This window comes from Pyxicephalus adspersus, chromosome 11 (genome assembly GCF_032062135.1).
Source record: "Pyxicephalus adspersus chromosome 11, UCB_Pads_2.0, whole genome shotgun sequence".
Lineage (NCBI taxonomy): Eukaryota > Metazoa > Chordata > Amphibia > Anura > Pyxicephalidae > Pyxicephalus > Pyxicephalus adspersus.
Window position 1 is genome coordinate 6,033,551 of NC_092868.1, and position 14,273 is coordinate 6,047,823.

Genomic DNA, 14,273 nt, shown 5'->3' on the forward strand with positions numbered 1-14,273 from the left:
ATTGGAATGATAGCAGCAGTTTGATCCATCTGCTTGCAATGGGCTCTATGAAGGTATATAGATGACATTGATGTGTTATACATTGAAGTCAATGTCAGCTACATGATAACATATGGATCAACCTGCTGTTATTATTCTAATTAAGTTACAATAAATCAGTTAGTCTTCCAATCCAGTTACTCTTAATGAGCAATTAGCCTGAGTTAACACTGTTGTGGTGTTCTAATATGAGCGTGTTGCTGTGAATTAACGTGTGTTGTGTTAAAGCAGCCTATTTATTTCAAGAGCAGTTAGCCAAGGTTTACAAGTGAAACTGCAGCAGAGAAAGATCAAGTCTTTTACTCCAAGTCAGGACTTTGCTGTGTGGCAGAACTGTTTAGACCTCAGGACTGGGTGGATGGAAATCCAAGTAGCTTCCTTGTATATATTTTATCTGGAGTTTAGCTTTAAGGCTGACACAATATATGTAGCCCTAGGTTTGCACAGGACCCGGGACTGTCTGCAATTACTAGGGACAGCACGATTCTGCTTGGCAGTAAATAGCGTTCAGACGGAGAGTCTGACATCCCGCGGGCACCGACCCAGGCTCCACCGTGCACGTTATTAGCAGCCGTAATGAATGGCGAAGGAGATTCTATTACTGCCACCAATTCTTCTGACTGAGTAATCGCAGCGAAGGGAATTTTTCACATTTTAAGGGGTGAGCAAATATAAATGAAAAAAGACGGCTCATAAAATGACGGATTGAATGCAGAACAGAACAAGACACGCGTCAGTCGGGTAGGAAGAGAGACGCCTGGGAGGCTCCCAGTATCTGACGCTGGTGTTAGTCAATGAGATTCGCATGGAAAAGACCCAACACCAAGCAAAACTTTGTTAGTGCAGAAGGGGTTAGAACTTTTTTTTATTTTTTCTATCGCGGTCATTAGCACCACTGGAAGATTTGACCTTAATTGGTGTCACAAGATGAGATTGGAGGATACATAGTGGTCTTTTTACAACATGGAGAGTCTAGCATTCCCCAGAAAAGCTCTGGTGAAGAAGTCATATCTGACATTGAAAACGCAGGGATCTGGAAGATTCTGCACCAAACAATGTTTGGGGAATGTCAGATTCACTGCTATGTAAATAAACCCCTAACAGTAAATAAAAAAAGTTTTTACTGCCAAAATCCTACTTGTACAAGTGATTTTAGGAACATTTTTGCTATTTTGCAAAGGAAATTTTGAAAATGTAATGTAATTTAATTTAAGCCATTGAACATAGTGTAATTGGAATATTGAGGAAGAGGGAGGGCTGTTTAGGGAGTTGTGAGAATGTGACTCAAGTGAAACATTTGAACTCTTTTTGTAAAAAAAAAAAAAAAAACATTTTCTTGTGTATTTTGACTTTGGAAAAACTAAACAGCAAAGAGCAAAAGGCTGGGGACCTTAATAATACTCAAGATAGAAAGAAAGGGATTTTAGTGGCTAGGGTAATTAAAAAAAATCAAAAAATGTGGTAACTTTAACAACACAATATAAAAAACATATGTTTATATGACATCATTAGTTGAACATAGTTTACAATTAGGGATTTGCTGACTGATATATGGAATGCCAACACGTTTCACAGGCAGATTTCCTCGGGACTATCGATAAGCATGGAGGATATCAGTAACAATTGATTGATTTCTAGTTCAATATAACAAGAATAGTCATGTGACCATATTCAATAATTTACATGGTTTAAAAATCTACATTTTGTTTTTAAATATATTATGGCACCCCATTGACTTTCCCAGCAATTTGATGACGTCACAATGTTCAGGGGCTATGCATTTTTTTCATTTTTAGTTATATTTGGGCAAAGTGTCTATAAAAAATAATTGTGCATGGTCATACTTGTATGGTCACTGGGACAAATGAAGGGGTGAGCTTTCCTAAAAAAAACAAGAAATAGCTGACAATGTCCCAATCCTCACCATGATACCCCAAAAAGGTTTTAAACAGTTGTAGGTATTTTTTTGTATTCATACCTAATGTGATGGCCTATTGTTTTATTTTATCTGCCATAAACTACACGAGGCTCACCAGGCAAATAGAACACACTGATAAAGTCCCTGGTTCGAACACCAATTTATTTTTTAGCTTACTTAACCTTTTAAAAGACAAGGCTGCTGATTAAATAAAACTCCATAGTGTCACACATATATGACCTTCAGGAAAGCATTATGCTGTGATATAACCTATTTTACCCAAATCTTTACATTTATCTGGTGCACATAATAACTCTACGCGTTTCGCAAGTAGAATCTGCTATGATAGAAGAACAGGGAAAGATACATGTTTTTGTGGAGATATTCTCCAACATCAGCTCAGATGGAGTTCTGTTATTTCTCCCTTTCCTGTGTCTCTAATATAGTCACGTAGCTGTAGTTGAGGGATGGTTTGGTGTAGACCAAACTAACAGAATGTAATTTCCTCAATGACTCACCCAGTTTCTACTGTGAAATGCAAAGTTATTATGGGTGCCAGATAAATGTGAAGTCTTGTCTAAAAAAGGTTATATCACATTACCTGCTGAACATAATGCTGTCTCGACGGTCATATATATATATATATATATGTGACACTATGGAGTCATAGGTAATCAGCCGCCTTTTCTTTTCTCAGTGCTTTTGGAAGGCTAAAGTAGGCTGAGAAATAGAAGTGGTGCTGGAACCAGGGCCTATATTGGTTTACTCTATTGGCCAACCCTGATGAGCCTCAACTGGCAGAAAAATTTAATTCTTTCCATGATATACCCTATTCTCCTGCCGAAGCAGTTTCCACTTGCGAAACGCGTAGCATATGGGTGCCAGATAAATTTGAAGCCTTGTGCAAAAGAGGCTTTATCACATTACCATGAATTTTTCTGCTGAATATGATGCTGTCCTAATCGTTATATATGTGTGACATAATGGTTTGGTATAACTAGATTGTAATGAGTATATAACAAACTAGTTTCTTTTATTCACACAATTGTTTTTTATTATTATGTCAATAAAGTCCCTTTCTTTCTTCAACCTCCTATCTTTGTAATTCTCTATTTGCTTTGGGATGAGAAATATTTAAATAGTCTAGTTGGACAAGAGTTATATATTGGTAACAATCCAACCTGTATTAGCAATACCTTGAACCCCACCCACCCCATTTCAGAAGTCAGATAACTACAACTCGACTTTTATTCTGGGAATCATATCATTGTCTTTCACGCAACGCTGGGCTACACTCAGCTTCCATTACTGTTTTTTTGTTTCCTAAAATCCAAGTAACAAATCATGAGCATGAAAAATAAATAAAATTGGAATCCAATGGGAACTTTTTCTTTTTTTCACCGGTAAAGAGAAGAGACACATATTGTGGGAGCTGACAGAAGTTGGATATGTATGAACCTGCAATGGGGGATTTATTGAAGCAGAATACAGGAGCAGTCCGTGATACAAACAGACACGGTCTGTGGAGACTCCGCAAACCGCCAACCGTAATTATGGTGATGATACCAATTCTAGATAATGGCGCTGTGATTATTAATATATGATTCACTAGCGACATAAGTGTGTTATCAGAATGTATTGCTGCTCTAGCTGGGATTATTTTAAAGATTATTTCAAAGCATGAGATGGAGATTAAAGGGATGTATTTATTAAAAGAACATGACATAACAAGGACTAGGATTTATATAGCTTTACTACTTTGCATAGAAGAACTAGGAGTGGAAAGGTCAACTGTGCACAGCCCCTGAGGAGGTTGTACCACAAAATTGTGCCTGGGATTATTTTAAAGATGAATTAAAATCATATATTAAAAAAGGGAGAATACAGGGATTGACTGGATGTTTTTTTTTTTTTTTTATATATTTACATATATACTATATTACATTACATGGCATATATTATAAAAAAAAGAATTGTGATTTCTTTACAACTGTCACACTTACCTGTTACCTGTTCCTCACTAAAGCACAGGCATCTCTCTCCTGCGCATGTGGGTAGTTCTAATGCTGGGAGTGCCTCTGTTTCCAAGCTTTATCGGCTCCGTCCATGCCGCTAGCCAATCAGGAAGTAGCCCCTTTACTAGCCCCGGCTGTTTAGCCAGCTCACAGACTCCATTCTGTGTTTGTGCATCAAGTTACCAATGCCCAGCTCCCTAGTTCTGTGAACTAGCTCCTGTACACCTCCTATCTAATCCAGTGTTTTCTGTGTCCAGCTCCTGTGTTACCCCTCTTGGTCCAGTCTGTTGGTTCCCAGCCAACCTCCTTCCAACTATTGACCCCTGGCATGTGACCTGACCTCTCTTGCTTGCTGCCTGCCTCGACCCCGGGTTTCCTTGTCTATCCTCCTGCCTGGTGATTTGGTACTGTGCTTGCCCACCTTGGTGTGCCCAAGGACTGAAACCTGGCCGTTACCAGCAGCGCAACATCCTCACCATCAGAGATCTGGTTATGGCTTAGACTCTGCTCCTTGGCCCTTCTCAGGGCTTGCACCACCTCCATATGCCCCTAGTGATCCTGTCTCTCCATGCATAACAACAACTTTGCATAGCGGGAATAGAATGGGGGGGGGGGGGGGGGACAACTGTAGCTCAACCCCTAAGGAGTTTGAACCGCTTTACTTATATGGAATATAAGCATTTATACTAATTAGTTTAGCCACTGAAAACCCCAGTCTTTTCTCTTTGTCTTTCTTTTTTTTGATATATTACCCCTGGGGTCCACAAACAATATACTGATAAAGCGATAAGAGTTATGCACTTTCCTCCAAGGAGAATTGTTAGAATTGTTGTTTTTTTAGAGTTGTCCCTGGAGAGGATATCCCCATCAGAAAATTACTTCCTATTTCTTATGGAAATGTTGGGTTTCATTTTACTTTAATGTCCTTTAAAAACTACTTTGTACTCCTGAAGTGATGTGATGTAAGCTCCCTCATTTTCCACCAGGCTTCTTCTAGCTAAGGCAAGGGTGCCCAACAGGTGGATCGTGATCTACTGGTAGATCACAAAGGCAATGTGAATAGATCGCGGAGCCCTGCCTTGTCTAAGTTTTTATTGTTAGTAGATCATTTTGACTTGGTCGTTTTAAAAGTAGCTCACAAGCCAAAAAAAGTGTGGGCACCCCTGAGCTAAGGTATTTTTGGCCATTTTGATTGGCTGGCGATTGATGATGTAATTCCTGCACATGCACATGGAAGTTTACTGATCATTCTTCATGGCATTTGCTCATGTGCAGCTCAAGAAAAGTAAAATCAAGAAGGTAAGAAGCCTTTATTGCACAAGAGACAATACCTTCAGCATTACCAAAGTGAACCAATGTAGGTCCAAACAACAGATTTACTTTTATGGGGCCCTCCCCATTCAAAATTATACTTACCATCCCTGTCCACCATTTTTGTGCTCTGGGAGTGAAAAGAGATCTTTGTTGGGACTTACTCAGTGGTGAGAATTTTGGGGCCTATGCAAGTGCTATCATTGCATAATATTTAAATAGTTAATAGTTGTCTTTGCAGTTTTTTTCAACATTGTGGGGTCAACGAGGTTGCATTGGCATGAATGAATAGATGACTATCAACTCTGGTTCTATCAACCCCCATTAGAAGCCAACATTTTTGGAGAATATAATAGTGGCTCCTCCCTTTGTACTTATCCTAATAACATATCTATGGGAACAATATTTTGGCGACTACAATAAATATGCAAAGCTACATTTTATCTGTGCAGACAGCCAAACAAGGGACATGTGAGATGGTTTCATGTTTTCTGGGCTGCAAGAAGTCTTGTGACTTAATATCCTCTGTATCCCCTAAACCCTACAATTGTCTTATTGATTTTAGCAACATTTGTCCAAATGGTGGCCAAAAGAATACAAGATGGTAGACAAAATCAGTAAAAGTTGTCACATTCTGTACATTTTAAGCTAGGTGCTCCCTGCTTGTGACCTAGACATTTGCAATCACCATATGCCTTAGGAGGTCACTTCATGAAAGCTAATTGGTCATTATTTTGGATCCTTATAAACACTGTTCTGGCAGGGGTATCCTCTCCGGTTGCTCTCATTTTATATACACATTAATCAGCGAAGAAAGGATGTACAGATTCCTAAAATTTCTTAAGTTAGGTTAGCAAAACAGATACAAAAATATCCAAAAACATTACTTACTGAGTAGCCGGACGCTGCTATTATATGTTCCGAGCCTATTGGAGACAAGGCAGGTGTAATTCCCATAATTCCTTGAGGTGACATTTGAAAAAAGGAGCACAGACCAAGTTCTCTCAGTTTGGATCTTCAGCCCTTCAATCTCTGGGGTCAGTCTGCTCGCCACGGTGGTTGGGAAAAACAGCAGAGAAGAAGAAAATGTCATTTTGGTACCAGACGGCGCGGCAATCTGTATTATTTATTGCGAGAATAAAATCTTGTGCTCTATCTGTCATTGGAGACAAATAGGAGGGGAAATAAAGTTCTGCAAAACTTATTAAAGTTTTCCGAGGAGCTGTGTCGGCTCTGGAACATGTCAGGGTAGGATTGGACAATGATTGCTCCCAATATTTGTCATAATAAAGGCCAAGCCAAGGCAAAGGAGATATTGCGGTTTCAGAAGGCTGATTGGACGAATCTCTTGGCATTTTTTCTTATTATTATTATTTTGATTAAAGATTCTTCTGGCCAGAGATTGTAGGTATTGCTCACAGCCTTTTAAAAACCAAGGAAATCTCACTCCTCTCTTGCATTCTACATCCCCAATAATAAAATGAGAATTAGCAATAATACTGGCCGTATATGGGGCAATATTTAGGCAATTTTGCCAAATTTATAATTGACTAATCTACAACTGGATGCACTCTGACATCCTAGCTGCCCCTCCGCAGGCTTACTGCAGTTTAGTTTCTGGTAACTTTCCTACTAACATCCTAGTCATTGTACAACACCCGTTCTTACCCTCAACAATCGGCTGAATCTTGGTACAATTTGTCAAACTTGAATTTTGATTGGCTGCTTCCCATTCCCTTCTGGCATGTGACCAGAATTTACCTCTACATGCAGCACTCACCGCTTATCATCCTTCAACCACTCAAATTCAGCAGGGGGCTCCGCCATAGCTTGACAACGCAGTATTGCTGGTTTGCCAATCTGTGCATGGGCGTTCTTCACGTCAGTGATGAATGGAGGATCTAGCAAATCAAATTAAAAGAGAAAGGGATCGGTCCCTCCCATATGGAATACCTTGGAATAATCAATTCCCCAATTATATTAGTATTAGTGAATATTACACTCCAAAGAGTCATCACATTGTATCATCACATTGCAATGGGACCTGACGCTACCTTTTTGGGTGATTCCAATCTTAAAAGAATTTTTAAGTTTTCTTAAAAAGTTCCCTGAATCCCTGCTGTTCTGTCATTTAGGGCCCTGGATAAGTTGGGGGCCTGAGCAATTGCCCAGATTGCCACACCCTAAAACCAACCACGGTGCCTGGGGATGTTCTACATGCTAGGGGTATCTTTATGTTTGCGGACCAATGGAGAGTCTTGGAGGTGGAAGAGGATGGGGTTGATCATCTAATTTTCCTAATTTACACATGCTTCACACAAGGAAAGCTTTTTCTCATTTGTTCAATTTGTAAATATAAATTCCATAAATATCAAAAAATGTATCACCATAGACCAGCACTCACAGTTGACTGTAATGAGCACCTTCTTGCTGTCAGGGACGGAGACCCCATTCGATGTGATGCACTCATATTCCCCTGCCTGTTGCCGGTTGATTTCGGTGATCTCCAACATCTCGCCCTCGCTGGAAAATCCGTCTGTTGGGTGAAGGTGGGAGGGGGAGGGCGGAAGGGAAGGAAGGAATGAAGGGTGTCGGGTAGGAATGAGAGACAAACACACACTTACAACACAGAAACATAACATGAAAGTTATCAACCTCAAGTGTAGGGGCAACCACTGCCAGCCGTTAACAAATATTAAAGGCCACGTCTTCCCCATAAGATGGAATCCTACTTCAAAAATTTTACTGACCAAAACTTTTTTGAACCTAATATACTCAAAAAAATCCAAAAAGTTTGAAGCTGATTGAAAATATTTTACATTTGTACTTCTCTGTTGCTAAGTTTACCTCAATAGTAAAGATCAGTTGAGAGATTTTGGCAAGACGGACTTTTGGCAAAATGACCAGATTTACGTTTGGCAAAATTTTGGACACTCTTGATTTCACTCCACTCAAGCAGCTTTGGATGCAATTTGCATAACACATACAGGTCCACTCTTCTTTTTTGGAGCCGCCATTCTCAACCAGGGTTCCTCCAGGGATTAATAAGAGTTTTTTGAGCTTTGGCTGATTACCCTCTTATGTACAGGTGCAGCCACCAGCCCCAAGGATGCTGTGGGGTCAGATTTGGGGGAACCCTTGCTTTTCAGATCCTTCTATCATACAAAGTAGCACAGTGAAGGATTAAGGATATATAACCTCCTCCAGCATCCTCCTGTTTCATTCAACCGCAATGGTTTCATGATGGCTACTCTTGGTATGAATAGAAAATGTCACGGTGGCTGCACAGATGCAGTGCTTTCAACTGTCAATGACGAAAGAAGTAGATGGGACGAAGTGTGGTCAAGTGATGACTGAGAAGCTACGGGCCCCACCACCTTCCTAGTGTAGTGCAAACAGGTACTGCCTACAAGAGAGTGGCAACACTGCTTTTAATTCAATAGCAGTGCAGCTCAGTTGCCACCCGCTCATGGGAAAATCTTTTAGGTGGACCAACAGGTATTGGTAGGACTTTTTTGGAAGGCTAAGAGAAAATGGTCATGGCAGATGTACTGATAATTAGGTGCACGATTCTATAATTTTATACCTCTATTCTATATTTATCTATCTGTTTATCTATCTATCTATCTATCTATCTATCTATCTATCTATCTATCTATTCTTATCTATCCATTCTGTACTGCCTCGTAAATTTTCCCTTTTTCATAGAAAATTGTCAAAACAACAGAAAAAATTGATGCTTGCATAAGCATAGCAGCAAATCCAGTTTGGCGTATGTTCGGCCATCTTGTCTTACAGCCTCTCTGAGCCTGCCTGCTTTAGCACTTCTGCAGAGTAGAAGCTGTGGCACGCACGGATGTTTCAGTAAGCTGGGGAAATTAGATGCCACTTCTTGGCTGAGATTGCTATGCCATGCTGGGTGAGCCTGCAGAGGAGTACGTGAGATATGAGCGTTTATGTAATGCAGTAGGTGGAGCGGCCAAAGTATTGGAATCCAACTCTGTCCAGACACTCAGATGCTGCACGCTGGTGGGATAAATTGAGATTAACAATGACATGTACTTGCACAGACGGAGAAGCTTGGTTCCAGGCTTCTCAAGCAGATACGAAGAGAAATCAGCGGCCCAATATGTTGGGTATTCAGGCGATGGGGTGGGGTAGCATTGTGGTGCTTCACAATCAGATGTGCGTTGCGTCTCTTTTTATTATAAATCACATTGCCTAGTTGAGAATCGGCTTAGGAAGGGAAACGTAATAGGCTTATAGTTCGCTTCAAATAAAGCCAAAAGAAAAAGCATATTTCAAATTGGATATGTGCCCAGTCTGAAATCTGTCTAGAAGTTGGCCTTCTAGTTTGGGGTGCCAAAAGTTTAGGTGGAAGGAAGGAGGACCAAGCCACAAAAAAAAAGGGTCCATTTTAGGCACGTACAACGAATGCAGATCCTGTTACTCAGAAATCCAGTGTGCTTGGAATTTCACATCTTTCACATCTTTCACATAAATCTGCGACCAGTTGGAGTGTAGGATATATCTATCATATATTCACATAGATCCACTCCATAAATGCTGATGGAGGCAAATGTTCTTGTGGAGTGGACCTGTGTGAACATATGATAGGTGAAGATAACTTTGATTAAGGTGCTGAAACTGCTGAATTGAAAATAATCTACCTAAACTTTTATATTGATTGACACACTTTATTGATGTTATGCTTGGATTTATTCTTCCTTTCTTAATCATCCCTGGCTATTTAGCTTTCTCAGACACAGATGTGTAGAAAAATGCTCAGCAGAGCAAGGGGACTGTGTGACACAATGTGTCTCCACTAGTGCCGAGCCCCCTAGCTCTGCTGAGCATTTCCTCTACACCTGCTGTTTAATTCAGTGCTTTCCCTGTCTAGCTCCCGTGTTAACCCCTTATTACCCAGTCTGGTGTTTACCTGCCTGTTCCCTTGTCCTGTTACGGTGTTCCTCTGTGTCTGGAGTGATCCCTTTGTCCCCCATGTCACCTGTGCCTCCTGTCGCTTCCAGTGTCTCCTGTGTTCCCTTGTGCCTGCGGTGGACCCCTGGATCACTTCTTTGTTCTTGACCCCTGGCTTGTTCTTGACCTTTTAGGGGCTTGCTGCCTGCCTGGACCCCGGCCTTTCTTGACAATTCACTTGCCTAGTGATTTGGTACCATGCATCATTCTGCCCACTCTGGTGTGCCCAAGTTCTTCATCCTGGCAGTAACCATCAGCGCAACTTCCTCACCACTAAAGGCTTTGGAGAAGACCTGGCTGCTGCTTAGATTCTGTACCCTGGCCCTTCTCAGGGCTCATACCACTTTTGTGCAAACCAGACCCCCCACTAGGAGGCACCGTATCCCCAACGTTATATCCCTTTATGAGAGTTCTCTTTTCTCAATGAATGTGATGAAATAAAAGGATGTGACACCTATTTTTCATTTCATCATATAGTGGAATACGCAGAAATTACTATCATAGCAATGAGCCTTAGGGATAACACCAATGCCATAGAGATAAAAGCATCCTAGGGTAACTATCCTAGTAGTGAGTTTTGTCAATCTACAACAGGAAATGTATTTACATGCCTAGCTATAAACCTAGACCCTACTTTCATACAACACACGCATTGTGCAGTAAATTGAATGGGAAGTCCTATCCTATTCTTGGCCCACATCTAACTGGCCCTCCTAACTTCCTGGCAAGCCTGCTACTCCATACATCGAAGTCAGCGGCCCTGAGATGATGTATACGCTTAATGCATTACACTAATACATCAAGAAAGAGATGGCTGCTTGATAATGTATGAATATAATGCATCACACTGCCGCTGTCCTCTATCTGATGTATGGATCCCCCATCCTTCTCTTCTGGCTGGAGAAAAGCAACAGAAGGGATACATCTTATGCACATCCATTAAAACCTCGCATCCATAGGTGACCACATTCAGCCTTATCTCAAGTCTGCGGGTTATCGTTTTATAACATGTTCCACCTGTAACATATTTGCTGCACATTATTTTCCCATTAATATCTATAGGAGACCTCCCAGTTCTGTAGAAAATGGATTTCATGTAGTCCATTAGGGGCCATTTAGACTGCTGTGTCACTTTAGGTTAATGCATGCACTTTAACATGTGGTATTTGCATTGCGTTTCTAACAGATGCCTTGAGAATTAATACCGATCTATCATTTTTAGAACATTTAGGGATCTTTCGATTTGTTTGCCATTATCACCAAAACATGCCACATTTTGCAAATTTGGTATTTTAAAGGCCAGATTGGACTGCATTTGGTGTTCAGTATTTTTTTGTTATTAAAGAAGACCTAAACCTAAGATTTTTTTTTTTTTGTTCATAGGAACTAAGAAAGGGCAAAATTCATAAAAAAATCGGATTATTAATTAATAAAAGAAATGGTGAATGGCACTGCACTGTGTTACCCTATGGTTACAACGTGTTACAACAATGCAATAATATAAATGGACCATTCACATCAATCAATATTATTAGCTTTCATTAATATAACACAGATATATTGCAGAGTGCTGTACATGTGAATAATTGTCCTTGGAGGAACCTGGCTAAGATTCAAACCAGGGACTCTGGAGCTGCACAATAAAGATTGCAAGCCACCATACCACCCAGAAGGGCAAATGTAAAGGCCAAATCACAATTTTAATTACAAGATGCTCCACTGGGCAGCTAAATTTACTAATTTGATTGCTGAACAAATAAAAATGTTGGATAACATGGCAGGTGGATTCATTTAACAATTGGATAAAGTAGGACTTATTTCATGGTTTCCATATGCCATGTAGACATCCAGAGATTCAAAGTTTGGTCTTTGCTTGTACATTCCCCCAATGATGTATGCCAAAGATCCCACAAAATGTCCTCGTTCTCCCCTATTAAACCTGTGCTACCTGTAGACATAGGAAGTGGACATAGACACACATGTACTGAAGGTGTTGGCGGTGTTGGATTCTGGAACAGGGGTTACTCTGTCTGATTGTACAGAAATGTATTAATTAGATTTATTTGTGAGGACAAGGGCTCCATACATTAAGTCCCCTATTAATTAGACTGGCATATCTTTCATCGGTGTAGACATTTTTATTAGCTTCGTTAGCCAGGAGACCATTCTCATCAGACTCTTGGACGATCTATTATATGACAGATCATTATTCCTGTTGATGAGTGAAAGTGAAAGTTTTCATCTTCTTAAAATATCAATGAAAATCAGGAAATCTGCGTGGAGTCAATGAGAATGAGGAAATTAGGGGGGAAATCAATGGGTGTTTAATTGCTCCCAAGGGTTTTTGCATCAAAAAATGTCCCTTTTATAGTTTTATTATTTTACTTTACTTTAAAAAAGTAACAGTGAAATATTCTAAAATAACAACAACTCTTGATCAATACAAAGCCCAGCAATAAAGTAGACTACTTTAACCATAGTTTCCCATTTCCCAAAAAAGGACACACTACAGCACAATTATGAAGAATTTGCTAATCACAAATCAGTTTTGCCAAAATCACTCATTCCAAGCCATTCCATAGTAAGCTTAGGAAATACACAAGTTAATGCAAGGTAATACTGCTCTCATGCAGCAGAGGAAACTTCCATTGGATGGTGGTTTTGGGGTGCACTCCCTGGTATTCCCTGGCGTTCCCATTGGCTGGCAGTTGTTAAGGAATGCTTCTCTGATGGGTGTATGGCAGTAACCAGATAAACAATTGATATATTCAATGGATAATATACATGTATACCTAGATACCAGATTGGAATAATTTTTTGATAAGAAAGGGTTGAATATTCTATCTCCAGATTTTTTAAATAAAATTGTTAGGCAATGTGGATCTATTGAAGACTTTAATACCAAAAATGTTTGCAACAGTATCCCATTCAGAGTGCAAAGTGGCAAGTTCCCTTGATAGCCCTTATGTCTTATTCTCTCCCATCACTTTATTTGGTTGGTACTTCCAATGATAGAGGAACAAGGAAACTTTTCCCCCTCCATCTATTATGCCCCCAATCATTTGACCCCAATACTGGGAAGGACATTAGTCCTTGTTGGAGCTCCAGCACAAGGTTATGAAGCTTACATAGGGCTATTTGCTCTTGCAGGTCTTCGGGGTGATGGTGGAGCACAAGAACGTACCTACGGGAGGTAGAAGCATTAGCTATCAATTATCGCTTTTATTATGCTCTCATTGGGTATTATGAAGTGCAGGCATGATACAACTGATCTCTGGCATCAACAACTTTAGGCAAAGTCATGGTAACAGTCTTTTACAAAAATCCCTAAATTCAGCCCCACTTCCTCCTTGCAACATATAATTTAATTCCTAATAAATAGGACCAGTTTTTTGGCATGCTGGGAAATGTCTACAATTCATGTTGGATACCACCTGCACCGTCCTCACTAATCATTTCCTAACCCTTATCCAATCCTATGCTATCCATTTAGTGCTAATAGTGCACAAAATCCTGCGCTTACCCAAATCTGCTGCGTGTTAGGAAATTAATCTGGGACATTGCTCCACACATAGCGGATCTTGTTCGGCTAACATCCTGTACGAGAAGAGATCACAGCTGCAGGCAGTCAGCATTTTGCTACAATGCTAACCATATTGTACACAAAACAATATCCTGTTTTAATCCAGAATCCAGATGTGAACACAATATGCGATTGCTTTACAACGTTCACATGTGCTCTGTGTCTTTACAATGGGGCTGCACATGCTGAGCGAAGAGCTATAAGTCACTTTGTTTTGTAAAATCCATAATGCATTTGCATCATTTGAATAATAATTTCAAAGAATGCTTTTGTGTCATGAATCAATAGAAAACTTCAAAAGAACACATGACTTCTGGACATAATCATAATGAAATTGTATTACATAGAAAATAGAACGCTACTCCATCAACCAGATCCACCTCTGGATATGTTCACAATACAATTCTATTACACTCTATACATAAAT

The 14,273-nt window shown here is 40.0% G+C and overlaps 1 protein-coding gene across 1 annotated transcript in view; it reads right to left on the minus strand.

Annotated features, from left to right (window-relative positions):
• IGLON5 (IgLON family member 5) overlaps positions 1–14,273 on the minus strand; it is a 245,680-nt gene that overhangs the window by 15,049 nt on the left and 216,358 nt on the right. Inside the window, exons 5-7 of the mRNA XM_072425905.1 lie at positions 7,688–7,819; positions 7,064–7,184; positions 6,175–6,326 (exon numbers count right to left, since the gene is read on the minus strand). Of these exons, the coding sequence (XP_072282006.1) occupies positions 6,175–6,326; positions 7,064–7,184; positions 7,688–7,819 (405 nt within the window). The remainder of the gene's footprint in view (positions 1–6,174; positions 6,327–7,063; positions 7,185–7,687; positions 7,820–14,273) is intronic.